General features: G+C 44.5%; 1 protein-coding gene across 8 annotated transcripts in view; it reads left to right on the forward strand.

Annotated features, from left to right (window-relative positions):
• LPP (LIM domain containing preferred translocation partner in lipoma) overlaps positions 1–15,161 on the forward strand; it is a 319,465-nt gene that overhangs the window by 146,687 nt on the left and 157,617 nt on the right. For all 8 annotated transcript variants that reach the window (XM_017810600.1, XM_017810598.1, XM_017810605.1 and 5 more), the window contains one exon: positions 2,004–2,116. In XM_017810600.1, the coding sequence (XP_017666089.1) occupies positions 2,004–2,116 (113 nt within the window). The remainder of the gene's footprint in view (positions 1–2,003; positions 2,117–15,161) is intronic.

Here is a 15,161-nt window from a genome sequence, read left to right on the forward strand (position 1 = left end):
TATGTGTCCCCTGGAGTTGAATTTGTTTGCAAAATCGCGTTGACTGGTTGGAGGGTCATTTTCAGAGCAAAGGAGAAAAGTTTACTTAGCACTCAAACATCCCAGCATTTTTTAGAACTAAACACTTAGATATTAATTTCAAAATCTTTCTACTTTTCTTTTTACTCTTTATTGTATTTCACATGATTTGAAATAAAAGATTGGATTAATTACAGGGCATAGACAAAGATACTGCAGATGTTATTGGACATAATTTTTTAAAAAATCAATCCTGAACTCTATAATAGACATGAGCCAGTAGGTTTCATGGGATTTTATGTATTGGAGCAACATGGTTGTCTTAAATTAGTTTTCAGTGTGTTGTTTTCGAACTGTCTTTGAGCATCTGTATTTAGGATGATACTTTCCTAGGGATTCATGGGGGTTTTTTTTGAGTCCCATTCATGCTCACTTTGGGGAAAATGGGAAGAAATTACTTTCCTGGGAAATAACATCCCTGAAAGTCCTAGGAGGAGTTTGTGTCTTTCATAGAGTAATTTGAAATAGAACAGAAAAACTCTCCAGGGCTGCAGACCCATCTGTTTCCCATGGCAGATTGCATGGAGGTGCTGTGCTGGTGGTGCTGCTCAGCTGGTGCCCATGACAGGGATGGCTGAACCCAGGGCTTTGAACCCGGGCACAGGTGGCCCAGACTGCAGGTCACAGGGGTTTGGCTCAGCACCTCTCTGACCTGAGCCTGCTCCATGGTATTTGGGGATGGTGCTGAGGTCTCTAGCTGGGAGGCTGCATGGAGGTAGGGAGGGTCAAGCAGGGAGCTCATATTTCCTTCCAAAAGGGTTAAAATCCTCCAAAAGCAGCAGTTCCTATAGATGTGAAATATCACACTTTTGTTAATCTGAAACTTCCATGCCAGGTGCTGCACATAGGAGGGCCAACTGCTAACAGCTCTACTTTGCGGCATCAAGCTTCATAAGGAGAGATAAAAACATACCAAAGTGGTCCAAATTGCAGGCAGCTGCTTTCCCAGGAGACAAATCCAGTATTAATGGCAAACGCTCTTTTTGCACCCTTAGGAGGTGCTTTCAGAGCCTGGTAGTGTGGTGTGCTCTTCTCCTGTTTTCTTTCTCTTTTGTGCTCCCATGTCACATGAAGTTCTCAAGGATAACTTCTCTCTGCTCCCATCTCCCATTTCTTCTAAGCTGGATGGCTTCACAGCCAGTATGCTGCTTTGTCATCCCATTGGCGCTTTTAGAAGTTTAAGATGAGCAAATGGAAGTGTAGAAATTTTGTTCATCAGCCCCCTTGTAAAAATCCTCCCAAGTTAAAAGAGGTGCATGCTTCTGTGCTTGCAACTGGCCCGTCATGTGGCTGTTGTCACTGAGAAGACCCTGTGATCTTCCCAGAAGTTCTTTACATGAAGCTATGAAGTCCCAATAGGAAGAGGGAGCTGTGAAGTGTGGCTGCCTGTCAGCAGCAGGGATGCAGGAGATGGGCAGGTCTAGATTTTGGGTTCCTGCTCCAGCCCTCCGTGTGTCCTCTGCAGCAGGGAATCCCTGCTTTTAGGTAGCACCTGATGCTTTCTTTATAGGGATCAAGAAGAGCTGGCATAGTTTAGCACACAATGGGAGTGAATTGGATGATATCCATTGCAAGGTTAGACATGGGATGTTCATTGTTGCAAATTTTGTAGTTGCCTATGGCAGATTTGAAATGCAGCTTTGATCTGTGAAGCCACTTGTTGGTGCCTTCAGGCTTTGTAGCATGTCACCTTTTGCTGTGGAGTCTGAGCAATCTGCCAGTGTTAATGAGCTGTCATAGCCATCTCCTGAAGCAGTGAGGGGTGGAGGGTGCAGCTGAAGATTTAATGGTTAAACAATGTGTTTTGTCCTGTGTCATGAAACCAACTGGCAGAGCTTCGAGTAGGGCAGGGTTCGTCCTTGATCATCCATGTCATGATGTGGGGAAATGCTGGTGAGCCTAAATTCTCCCATTCTCTCTCCTAGGGGACTTTCTTCCTCCCCCACCACCTCCTGTGGATGACCTCGGGAATATCACATCATCACAAGGTGCCTTTCCTCCCCCACCCCCTCTGGATGATGTTACTTACAATGTGCAGGTAAGAAGACAAGAATTTTATCATTCGTGCAGAACTGACACAAAAATTGTGGAAATGAATGAATGGTAATAAAATGAGGTGGCAAAGTTCTGTGGTTAAAAATCATGTGTCAGGAATAACCAAGTCAACTTTAGCAAGCTGTGTTTCTCAAGCAGGGAATATTTCCATTCAAAACTTGCTGGGCTATTAAAGGATTTTTCTCATCCGGCTTGAATTAGAAGACTAATTGCTTTGTGTCCTTGTGATGGTGGATGGGAGCGAAGCCTTCCCAGAATGAATTGTTTTCTGGAATGGCCATCTCCTTCCATGGACTGTGGAGAGACTTCAGGGCAGTAATCTGATCCTAAAAGTGCTTTGTTTCGGTGCCTAAAATTAAGTGAAGAAAATAAGCCCTGGCCCAGGCTTCAGTGATGTCACTGAGACCCTTTTCACCCCCTCTTTGCTGGATTGGATCTTCTAGATTTGCCACTGGATGAAAATGCAACTTCTAAGATGCATCAGGTGATGATGGCATGTCCAAAGTGGCTGTGGACATACCCTGAACACCTTTGAAAGGTATGAGCACGTTTGTGCAGACACTGCAAGCTTGCCTGGAGTGCCAGCTACTGTTGTGTTTGCTCAGGCACATTCTGGAGAGGTGCATTCAGACTGCAGGGACCCGCAGTCGAGGTGATCAAGGAGTAACGAGCTGATCTTGCCAGGGGGGGACTAGAAGAGTTTGGCTTGTTAGCTGAGCAAAAGGAAGGCTGAGGAGGGGTATGGTTGGAAATTTGAAATACATTTGGGGATTAAGCCCCTGATTCAGCTCTGTGTGAGTGTTGGTGCAGAAACAGGAGAGATTGAGCTTGCCAGGAGTACCTTCATGCTGGTGTTTAGAAATGTTATAAGCACTGAGGCTCCAAAGGTCTGGAAGAGCCTTCTGTGAGGAGCAGTGAGAACAAAGAGAGCGTGGTCTAGGTTTGAGGCTGGTGAGAGTTGTGTAAGCACATACCGACAGCCATGTGGCTGCCCTTGATGGCCCTGGAAGATTGTGGCTGTCCTGTGTCTCTCGGTGGGTTTGAACCTGAGAATAGGCCAGCAGGTAGACATGAAACAGGATTCAAGAGACCTGACTTAGTTCCTGACCCTCTCACAAACTCTTGAGTCAATTCATCTACTTTGTGCCTCAGTAAAAAGAAAACATTTCCCTCCCTCATGGGCTTGCTGTAATCTCTTGCCCATGGCGAGATGTTCAGATGGTATCACAAAGCCTCAGCCTGTTCCTGCAGTGGGTTCAGTGTTGGAAGCAGCCTTTGAGCAGGAAGGGGTTACTGTGGGTTGTGTTCTCCCTTGCCAGGAAAGGCTGCAGCCGTCAGGGACATTCGCCAAGTGCAGAGCATGGCTTTTCCCAGCCTTGGGGGAATGAAGTAATTCCCCAGCAAGTGTTGTTCTGTCTTTTATCTCTCTGAGAAGAGTGGACCCCGTGGGAGCTGAGGAGCTTCCAGAGCACCCTGGGAAGACGTGGAACAGCAGGCTTCTGGCGAAGGCAGGGCACTGCCTGCATGGCTGCCTGCACAGGAGCCTGAGTAGTGGAAAGGGGTCGAGATGCCTCACGTGATTCCTCAGGGTCAGGCTTCCCTCTTGCCACGTTGCCCAAGGAGGAGCTCGTGTCTTCAGCTCCACATGCCTCCCTTCTGCCATAGGTCCAAAAGTGTGTCTGAGCCGCTCGGGGCTGTCACAGGCACGTGCCCCTTGGTAGAACCACCCGACAGGACGGCTCTTCCTGCTGAGCTCATGGAATTGCTATTTGTCACATCTCTCTCTCTGGCTTTGGGAAACTGAGGCTGGAGCTGCGTTCTGTGTTGGGTTTTGGCAGGAGCGTGGTTAGAGCAAGATTCCTTTGCATGGTATCCTGTTAGGAGGAAGGTGAGCCTATGAGCTGTACCTGAGTACTCCTGCCTGTCACCACCCCAGGTGTATTCTTATGCAGCAAACATGGCTCCCTGCCTTTAATCTGTGCTCTCTTGTCACCTATTCCCCTTTCTTTTCCCTTCCATCCTCTGTAGATCAGGAGCGGACAAAAGTCAGGGCTAAAGTCAGGAGCCAGCAGGGTTTTGTGTTGCAAGATCAGCTCCTTATCTTTCAAGAACAGCTAAAGCTGCGCTGAAGCAAGATGTAAAGCCCAAGAGAGGAGGAAAAGGGCAGCTGGTGATAGAGAAAGCTGTTCAGTGCCTTTGTGAACACAGTAATTTTCACAACTCTGGACAGACATTCTTGTGCTAAAGGAGCAGAACGAGTGGTGACTGTGTTCCTTCTGCTGTGAATCCTTTCTTAGCTCTCAGGAAATGGTTGCCTGAAATCAGGGATCTCATGAGCATGTGTTGTGTGTTGGGCTCCAACAGGCTGATTTTGCTCTCCAATGCCAGACCATTTCATTTCCGTGCCTCAGTTTCCCCATTGCTGAATGTAAGTGCTGGAGCAGCAGACCCTCTTCCTGAGCATTGACCAGGCCTGAAGCTGCTGTCTGGGGCAGTTTGGCCCCTGTGGACCCGGTGAGAGCCCTCCAGATCTACTCCAGAGTTTGAAATTTATCTGTTCCAGCAAATCAGCCATTTTACCTCAGAAGTTTCTCTCTGAATGGCACAGTGCTGATGACAGCTTATGAAATAAGGGTAAAGCTTTTTATACTAAGTGTTAAGTTGATGAGGACAGCAGAATATGTGTTTAGTTTATTATCATTTCGTGTGTTACTGTTAGCAGACGGCTAAAAGCTGCACAGATTATTGCAGTTTAAGTTGTAGCTTAAGAGCAGCAGTTAAAATAATAATGCCCGGTTTTCATAGCCTTGTTTATCTCTGGATCTCTATTTGGGCAGTGGAACTGGCCACTTAGGATCAGATCCAAAAAGGTACTTTAGTATCTCACTTATGCTCTGATGGAAATCAGAGGAGGGCTGGGTCATGAAATACCTTTGTGATAGATCTGGCATTTTCTTGTAATTTCTGTTTTTCCATCTAGATCCTTCATATTCAGATTCACAGCAGTGCTGGGGAAGAAAGGGGAAAGAAATTTGAACTCTTTTCTTATTAGTTGGAATTCTTTTTGAAAAAAAAAGTAGAAAGAAAAGGAAATATTTATTTTAAACAGTGTGTGCTTGGGCTGGGGAAGAGTTGTGTTGGGAAGTTCCCCTTCAGCTGCAGTCAGCCGGTGAAGGCAAGGACTTGTTCCCAGAATGGTGGTGAGGGCGCGGCGATGGTGTGTTTGACAAATAAGGACATGAGCAAAGAGCCTTTTGCCACGTTGGCCTGGGCTCAGTTTAAAAGAGAAAGAAAAAAAATTCTGGACGGGAAGAAAAATGAAATCACTGTTTGTCGAAGGGAAATAGATAGATCTGGGAGGGAGGGAGGCAGATTTTTATTATGTTTTTGCCTTCTAGTTTCAAAACAGGCATTCTGCCCAAACCAGGGAAAGAAAAAGTGAAAAACTTGCATGAGCCACCTCTCGAGTGCCCTGTTTGCTCACAGAGAGGAGTCTTGCTCATGGCACTGGCAATTCTTTCTTCCTTGCCAGACAGGGTTACTTAGGGATGAGGACTGTGTGCAGTGGGGTGGGAAACCAGTCTGTGCCCTGTGCCCCATCCTCATGAAGGCTGTCTCGGGGGTCATGGGTGCTGCAGGGGCTTCAGGTCTTCACTGGCTTTGATTGAAATGACCAGTTCTCCTTAAAGGAGAGGTTCAGAGCACAACATTTCATGTTGGGGCAGGACCTGAGTGGCACAGAGCAGATATGACCCTCAGTTGCCAACTTGCCAAGGGCCACCTTGGGAAAACATCCATTTAAAAATTGCTACTAATTACCTGCTTCCACTAATGGGTCTGATTTTCATTTGGGATCTGAGATGCTGCTGCAACATGGGATGGAGAGCATTGTGTTCAGCGAGGAGATTGCCTCTTTCCCAGCAACCCCTGGCTGTTATCAGTGTATTTTTTTATTGACAGGCCACAAAACACTTTACAAAAGAAATACCAGTCTCTTCCTGATAAGGAAGGTGGAGCAGGGAAAGTACTTTACCTAGGTCACCAAGCTGACCAGTAGCAGACTAAAAATAGGACCAAGATCTCCTGCATCCCAGAGCAATTCTGTCTGCTACATCCCGCTGCCTCACTACTGTAAGAACTGCAAATTAATGAGTAAGCCCCATCAGTGGCTGAACGAAGGAAGAATTTGGGCTATATCAAAAGGGATGTGAAGAAATGTTTTTAGGTTGGGGGTTAAAATGTAGAAATAATCAGACTTTGAGCAGTTGCATGAAGTGCAATATAAAATAGTTTAATATTCCAGTTCGTGTTATAACCACCTATGCTTGGAGGGGCTGCAGGGCTGCAGCTACACGGTTAGGGAACTATTCCCACGTTCAGACCTACTGAACTCACTGATCCCATCATCCTGTTGTGTGATATGCAGAAAATCAGCCGAAGGGCTCAGATTCCTGATGCCAAGGAATTTTGGAAAGAGAAAATCTGAAACGCCGTCTGAAGGCGTGTGCGCCTTCCTTCGCGAGGCTGTTCAGAGGAGACCTGTGCTCGCGCCTGGGAGAAGGTGGGAATGTGTTGATAGATGCGGGAAGCGAGAGCCTCATCCTTGTTATGGAGGAGGCTGCCAGGTGTTTCGCTGCCCGACTCCGCTCCCCGCGAGCGGCGGTGGCGCTGCCTCTGTGGGCTGTGACTCACCGGCTGAAGAAACAGCCGGAACAGAGGAATTTTTTTTTTTAATTATTATTTTTTTAAGATTTATTTCTTCATTTTGGGTACACATGTTGACAAATAGCTGGGGAGGAAGGAGCATGAATTTTGCCAGTGGGGGGGTGCTGCCTTAAATAGAACATCTCCTGTTTGGAGGCTGGGTTCTGCCCGTGGGTGCTAGGCTTGCTTAAATCACCTGCCTTTTAATATTTGGAGAAGCTGAAAAGGCCAAAGAGAGCAGAACATGTGTTCAGCCTCCCTCTAGTGCTAGATTTGGTTAATCATCAGAATTATTGGCCTGGATGTAGGTGCTTGCTGGCGAGGAACACGGGTAACACAGGGCAGCTGTCGCTGCTGACCGGACTGCCTGACTCTGGGCAGGCAGCAGTAGCTCCCAGCAACTCTGTAAATAAAGCCACAGTCTGTGTCTATTGCTTGCCATTTGAGATCCAGCTTTTGTGGATTTCTGGGACTCCTAACCTGATTTATTAAAATCCATGTGATAAGTGTCTGCCTTTTATCTAAGTTGAAGCTGTGTCCAACAGTATAAATAGATTACCTGGTAATGGTAACCCTCTTACTCAAACTTTGGCTTTGCAGGAATGCTTTTCATCTGTCTCCGTCCTTCTGCCTTCCTCATGTGTTTGAGAAACTGGAATGTGCTGTGCTGTAAATTAGACTTAAACAAATAACATGTATGCTCTCTGTATGTTTAAATGCTCACTGGGTCTCTATATGTCAATATGTGTTTGCTCTATAATAGGGGTTTCTACACTCTAAGGTGAGAAAAATCAGTACTGTAACATCTGTATGTGTTGATGAATATCAGGATGCATGAGAGATAAAATGCATGTTTTTCTCACGTGTATATTTATCTACCCTATATGTACAAGAAGTGCATCATGAGTGAGGGTATAGAGCAGACCTCCACATTACTGGGAACAAGCATGCACATTTTTTATGTTACTTTTTTGCCCTTTTTTGTGGGTAGCATGACCAATATATCCAGGATCACAAGAGAGAAGGAGTACTGAGCACTTCTTTCAGGCGGCTCTTGATGCAACCCATCTTATACGCATGTTTGTTTTACAATGCCAAACCACATTCTATTTTAAATCTTTAATGAACCTCTGTTCCCATCTATGTAACTTTCCAGTCCTTGCTCTCTTCAGGATAGACAAAGATGCTTATTATAAACCACAATTTTTACTGAAAGGATAAACTGGAAAAGTTTTAATTGTATGGCGTAAGCGTGCCATTCATCTCCCTGTCTGGCTATTAATATCTTGGCAATGTTATAATGCGAGACAGCCTTTAACAGCTGAACCTCTCAGCAAGGACTACAAAGTAAGCAAGGATCCAAACAGTTAACTGTGCTCATTATTTTCATCATGCTTATTACTGTGTTATTTAATGTATTTGTTACTGTTTAGTATAGTAATCCAGCACACAGGATGTGCTGGGACCTGCACTGGGCACACTTGTGCTTTCTTTGGGAAGAGGGCTGGGAGATGCTTTCAGAGATGGAACAGAGCAGCTTTTCATAATCAGGCATACGGCATGATGAAGTGAGGGAACAGAAGAAAGCAAAAGCCTAATACAGATCACGTGTAAATAAGGGTATAGGACCTTCTAAAAAACCATGAGAGGAAACAGAAAGGTCAGAAATGTTGCTGATTATAATGATCAGAGATGATCAAAGTAAATCCCTCCCAGGTTAAGACATAGCACATGTGCTGTCTTGGGTCTGAACAGAAGGCTGTGGTCCCCTGTTGCTGTGCCTGATGTTAAAAGCTCTGGTGGGCATCTCCTTGATCCTGTGGGCACATCTTTGTGGGCCACTGTCACACTGCCAGTGCTGGAGTCAGCCACAGCTGGAACCTGCAGAGAGGTAATCTGTAACCTGGATTACCCGCCCGTGGATAATAGAGACATGAATGTAGAAAGTAATAGGGGAGGCATGGAGAGCATGCAAAAGAAGCAGGCAGTTTTATCGTTTCAGAGGTAGTATCAGCCAGTGACAGACAAAAAGCCAGCAAATACATCATTGTATCCAAGGTAAAATTATTTAAGCAAAGGGAAAATAAAAAGATAATGAAGATGTGGGAATTCTCCCATCAAAGCAGATGAGCTGTGTGATGGAAGAGAGTGAGATAACATGACCGATGCAAAAGAAATTTCCATTCTTCTCATTTCTGAGTGCTATTCAAATCTTCTGTTGGATTAGTAGGTTCTAGGAAAAATCTCTTGGGTTGCTACTGTCTCAAATCTTGGGGAGCCTGTGTTACATTAGGGAACTGTAATGCAGCAATAAGCAAGGCTAAAACAAACAGACTGTCAGTAGCAAAAAGGAATACTAAAAATTGCAGAGACAAATTATGTCTTTTCTATGACAGCCTTTTCTGTGAAGCTCATTGGGGTTGGAAGATGTGGTTTAGAAAGTCGAAGTCTTTCCATGCAGCTTGGGCATGGTGGTAGTCTGGAACGTGACAGAGCAGACAGTCTGATTTCCACCTTGGTTTTGGTAAAGTACTATGATCTTGTACAGTATAGAAAAGATCTTTGGTCAAACAAGAGAAAAGGAAATAGAGCCATACTGATTGAAGAATCCAGTTGTTGCTAAATTTGGGGTTACAGCCCTGGAGTTTTTCAAAGAGTAAGGCAAACTTCATCCTATTTTTGATGGAAATTCTATGTGGCAGTAATGAGATGTGGATATGGAGAAGTTATGAGAGCATCTAAATTCCAAGAATGGAAGTGGCTGAAATGCAGGTTCCTGTCTCTGTTTTTCAGTTTCCATCATTGGGAAAACCAGCTTCAGCTGCCATGAAGGATAGTTTAGTTTACCTCTGTGAAGAGTGTGCAGCACAGAGGCTGAGCAAGCTGCAAGGTGGTAGAAGTATCAGTGAGAAATGTAGCCAGAACTGAAGGAATTTGTTCCAGGCATGGTTTTAAGTGTCTTCTGCCATTAAGGTCAATCTTTGAAGGACCATTCTCCACAACTGTATTTTTCAGTTGGATTTGCTGATGAAAATGCATGATGTTGATTAGCTTTAACACACAAAAAACAGGTAAGAAAAAGCATCTGGAAAACATCATATGATCTTTTTAGTATTGATTGTAGTGGTGTGAGAAGTAAAATATAAATGTTTGGGAAAGCTGTAGCAACTCCAAGTACTTCTGAAGTCAGCAAGTGACAGAAGTGCTGTAAAAACTCCTTTCATTCAACAGTCCTGAGCTACAGCTCCTTCCCTCTCCATCTCCTCATCTCCGTGTCTCTCTTTTGCCATGGAAACAGTCTCATGTCTTGTCACATTCCAGGTCTAGCCTTCCTCTTCAGCTCTGTTACTCCACGCGCTCCTGAGTCGCTCTTCCCTTCCTTCCCCCGTCTGGCTCTGCAAATTCCCCCAGTTCTGCCCTGCAGAACCCCTCTCTGTGTGTTCCCAAAAGATGCCACTGCTGAGGTCTGTGCAGACAACCAGGTGTTCCATGGGTGGTGGTAGGGCTGCCATCAGGGAGCAGCCTGGGGTCAGTTCTGAGATCAGGTGAGCCTCTTAAAGACACTTAGGTAAGGAATACACTTTCTTTGCAGAAGTAAATCCTGTTTGACTTTTAATGTGTACTGGAGGCACTGCCTTTTCTGATGCATGAATTCTTATTGAAAGACAGCAGCTTACATTCTTTTATCTGCATATGGACAGTATCAAATTAAAGTTTGGAGTTCATCTGGGAGGGATCTGCACACTGAGGATTCTCGCAACAGGGGTTTGCAGCCGTCTTTGAGCAGCACAGTTTATTTGTTGTTCAGCTTTCTGTGTAATTCAGGTCCATTTTCTTCAGCTGAGGTTCTCACTTAGGAGATGTGTAGAATGTAAGATGTCTAAATGAGGAGATTGTTGTTAAAAAGGAAAGAAAACCCCATGATCAGCCATCCAAATCCAATACCAGACACACATCTGGCATCCTGGAAGGGAATGTAGAAGTGGGCCTAATGGTTTGGAAAATGAGATTGCAAATTTCTTGAAGGCAAGAACCTTCCTCAGTGAATCAGAGCTGTGGGGTTTGCCCAGCTGACGCTTGCCTGCCCCATGGACTGCAGCCATTGACCACTCCAAAAACATGTAGGCTGAGGCAGGGTCCAGATTTTCCTCTTCTCAGCTTTGAGACATATAGTAGAATTTTAACATGTCTCATTTCCACAGAAGCCAAACCCAAGCCATTGACTTTCATGTAGTTTTATGTATCCATTTTGCTAACATTTTGCCAGGTTCACTGGGAATCCTTGCAAACATTTTGGCACTCACCCCTTCCTATTACAACAAAACAAGCAAACAAACTCAGAAGTATGTTATTATATGTTTAATTTCTGGACCTGGTGCTTACTCAGGCTGTGAAAATTGACTGGCCAATTTTAATTTTATTTTTTTTCTCAGTGGTGATTTCCTAGTAGCTACACAGCCCATGCTCAGGAATGCTTTCTCAAATTCAGAGAAACTTGGCTGTGTGCTTAAACTTCATTAAAGTTGATAGAACTTAAGCACACGTGTAAAATTAAGCATATGCTTGTGTTTTATACAGCCTTTTTGCAGGTGACACAAGCAGCTGCATATGAGTTTCCAATATGTGATTAAATTCCAAAAGGAGTTTTTAAAAACAGTTTTAGTCAACCTTAATTTTCTGAAATTGGTAGCTTTAACAAAACCTATCCTTTTTGATTAAAATTGCCTGAGACATGTGCCTTTTAAAAAGCTCTTTATTTAACTGTCACAATATTCAGTCTTGTGTAGGATAGAGTTTGTTCATGTAAATTTAATTCCCAGTTACAGTGGTGCAAACACAAAGTGATGTCAATAGATCTTTATGGATGTGGCAGAGCTGTTTCTTTCTCACCTCTGTTGGTGTGGGGGCCAGGCAGAGTCATTAAATTGTCAGCTGTGCCCTTCTGCAAGCGCAGATCATAAAGCTTTGCCCGGTCACCCAGGGAGACCAAAGGCATCCAGCCTTGATCCACAGACATCAAGAGGTGGCGAAATCTTGGAAGTTTGTTTTAACATTTAATTATGTGCAGTATTACACATAAATGAATATCTCTGTTATTTCTAAATGGAATTTCTCCAGCTTTGACTTCCCAACCCCTGTATGTTTTTCTGGTTTGCTAGGTTGGACAGTCTCCTGGTATCTGGCATTTTCATTCTGTGAAGCGGTTTAGATATTGCTGTCAAGCTACTCAATCTCCTTCATAGGTGAAACCAAGTGAGCTCTCTACGTGTCTCCTTTTCAGCTGTTTCTGCTTTTCTGGGGCGTCTCTCAAGTTCTTACAATGCTGCCTCCCATACTGGACACAATATGTCAGCGCCAGGCTCACCACAAGTGTTGAAAGGAGTAAAATCACCTTCAGCTCTGTGCTTTCCCTACTCCTGAATGGTTTGGCACCAGGCAGGAGACAGTGTTTGGTGTGGTTTTCCCCCATGGGATGTAAATCCAGAGTTGGGAGGCTGGGTTTGACAGATTGCCTTGTGCATAGGCATGTGTAATTCATGGCTTGTCAGATACATCCCATGCTGTTGGAGGCATCCTCCTCTTACTTCTTTTCTTATGCCAGAAAAGGAAAGATGATCACAACTTGGCCAGGATGTGGAGATGAACACCATTGACATCACCATTGGATCTTCTATAAATGTAACATTCATGTTGTATGACTCAGTGGGAAGGTCTTCCATTATTGCACTGGACACTTAATGAGCTATTTGTTTTCTACATTGATTAAACTTCGCAACTGTATTGGGGTAATTGGTTACTCTTCGGTTATGGTTCCCCTTGGAGGCAGATGATGAAATATCTGCTATGTTCTCCTATTTCTCAGTTTTTCTGTAAGCAGCAATACTCTGCAGGGAATATCAGCTCTGCTTGATGGCTAATTAAACATTAATTTGTGACGATATTGGAGCAGATTTTAAGTTGGTGGGAGAGTGGGCAAAGAAAGGGGAAACTTTTAACAGTCACCATAATTGTCAATAATGAGTCCTAATGTAATTGCATTAATTAAAAGAAAAGGGATATATTCCCTGCTGCTGTGAAGTTAGTTAAGTCAGTGAAAGTCATGCTGGGTCAAAAGGATTTCATGGCCAGCTGTTCTTGCCCTCTGAATAAAGAGGCAGCACTGTCCTGCCGAAAGCATAAAGAAAAAAATAATATATCCCACTTCATATTGTATATTCCACTGATGAACAGGAACGTTTCACTAATTCAATTTAATTCCCAAGGACGAGTGATTGTAACTCCACCCGGAGAATATTAAATTGCCTTAATGGAAAAATAAACTGGTTTTATTCTCCCCCTTCTCTCCCCATCTTCCCCATTCAGTTTTCAAATAACTTTATGTGCCTCCTTAGTTTATTAATATACTTCTCATCTTGCTGCTGATTTTGCATCTGGTAGCACTTAACACAGACAAGACTCCCAAAGCTTTTGATCAGACATGTTAAGTAAACTCTCAGGACTGTCGGGTCTGCTGCTCTGGCAGATGTCGACTCGTGAGACTCCTCCTCTCTCTTCATCCCCTGACTATTCCTTATCAAATCCATCCTGTTGCTTTCATGTGCTGAGGATTACAGTGCCTCTTCCCCACATACTAGCTGGCCCACAGTACGAAGATCTTCTAGTTGACTGAACAGCGTTTGCCATTTTTCTCTTTTCCAGTGTAGAGGCTCAGAGAAGCCCTGCAGTTTCAAAACCCCCATTTAGCTAACCTTGGCATTTCCAGGACTTCTTTCCATGGGCAAAACTCAGTGGTTAGAAGCTCTTTACTCCTGTCACATAATTGCCTTCTGTTGTCCTCGGGGGTGGCAATGGGACAGGAAGTGTTGCAAATCTCCTCATGGTCTGTTGTCCGTGTCCCACCACAGCCAGCAGAGTTGTCTGCTGCTGGCCTTCTACCCAGTGCTTCAGCAGAGAGTGTCCCAGGCCAGTGAGCCTGTTGGCTAAGCTTCTATGATGCAGTTCCATCCTTTTTGTGCTTCTTCTTATTCTGCTTAATCTCCAGGGCCAAATCCTCTTGAAAAGTCTGGACAAACCATGGGTGTTTGTGGCAAAATATTCCCTCCAGTGTTAGGGTTAGGAGCTGCTGGCAGGGTAATTACTCCTGGGCTCTGCTGCGCATTCACACTGTGCGTGCTGCCCCCAAGCAGAGCCGAGTTGCTGGTTTCCGGATTGGGGCCCTGCTCAAGTTAAGCAGAGGGCAATGGCTTATTAAACAGTGATGAAGATCACCACTGGCCCACAAGCCAGTGCTTGGCATGGCAGCATCTCAGATGCAGCTTTCTGGTCATGTGAAATTTTGGCCATCCTGCAGTGAACTTGCAGGTGGAGCTTGGATGTCTTGGACAGGGGTTTGTTGTCTTCTGGTGCGTTTTGTTGGGGCTAGGATGGCAAATAGAGAGAATTAAGTGTCCTTTAAGGAGCTGGCTTGGCCCAGTGGATTAATGTCTTTATCTTGGTAGCCTGAAGGGAGCTTGGTTGTATCTCCAGTTGCAGCACCTTGCTCCCACCCCTCTACCTGCTTTCTCTTCCCAGGGCTGGAATCCAGTTGACAGTAAGCTTCTTGGGACAAGGATGTTTCCTAGGTATTGTATGTGAGCAGTGCCTGTCACACTAATCTCTAGGGAAATATAAATCTTTATTGTCATACAGATTCATAACTGCAACAGAGTCTTTGCTGTCTTTCATCTATGTGTCCCAGGAGGCTGTGTGCAGTTGACTGTGATTTCTGTTGTTTTTGCTACAAGGAAGGAAGAAGTGGGTTTACAGGTGTTGGTCCAAACCCTGGCACTAAGGTGATGGTCAGTTATTTACCTGCAGAGACTGGAATGTGCCCACCAGCAGAGGTGACTGGCAGTTGTCAGTGGGCAGATAGAAAACACAAGCAGAGGGTCTGTGTGAATGTCTGTAGAGCCAAATCAGATCACTGGTGGCCAGAGAAAAATGCAGAAGGGGACACACAGAACATTTTTTATTTATTATGTATCTTGGTGGAGTTTTCTTCCACGTGTTGCTCCTGGTGCTTTTGAAATCCATGTAAACTCATAGCAACCACAGCATCTTGCAGCAGAAGTAGATCCACAGCTTAGTGGTATGTTGTGTGACAAAACACCTACCCCCCTTTTCTTTGTTTTAAGACTGATGCCTTCTAATTTCACGCTTTCTTCTGTTATCTGCTTTTTCTGTATTTTTTAAAATATTTTTATTATTTGCCCTTCTCATAAGCTTTCTACACCAGTGAGTTCTTAAATCAGTTGTTAAAGTTTTGCAAGGTGTCTCCTAGCAAT

This window comes from Lepidothrix coronata, unplaced genomic scaffold, assembly GCF_001604755.1.
Source record: "Lepidothrix coronata isolate B3197 unplaced genomic scaffold, Lepidothrix_coronata-1.0 Scaffold29, whole genome shotgun sequence".
Taxonomy (NCBI): domain Eukaryota; kingdom Metazoa; phylum Chordata; class Aves; order Passeriformes; family Pipridae; genus Lepidothrix; species Lepidothrix coronata.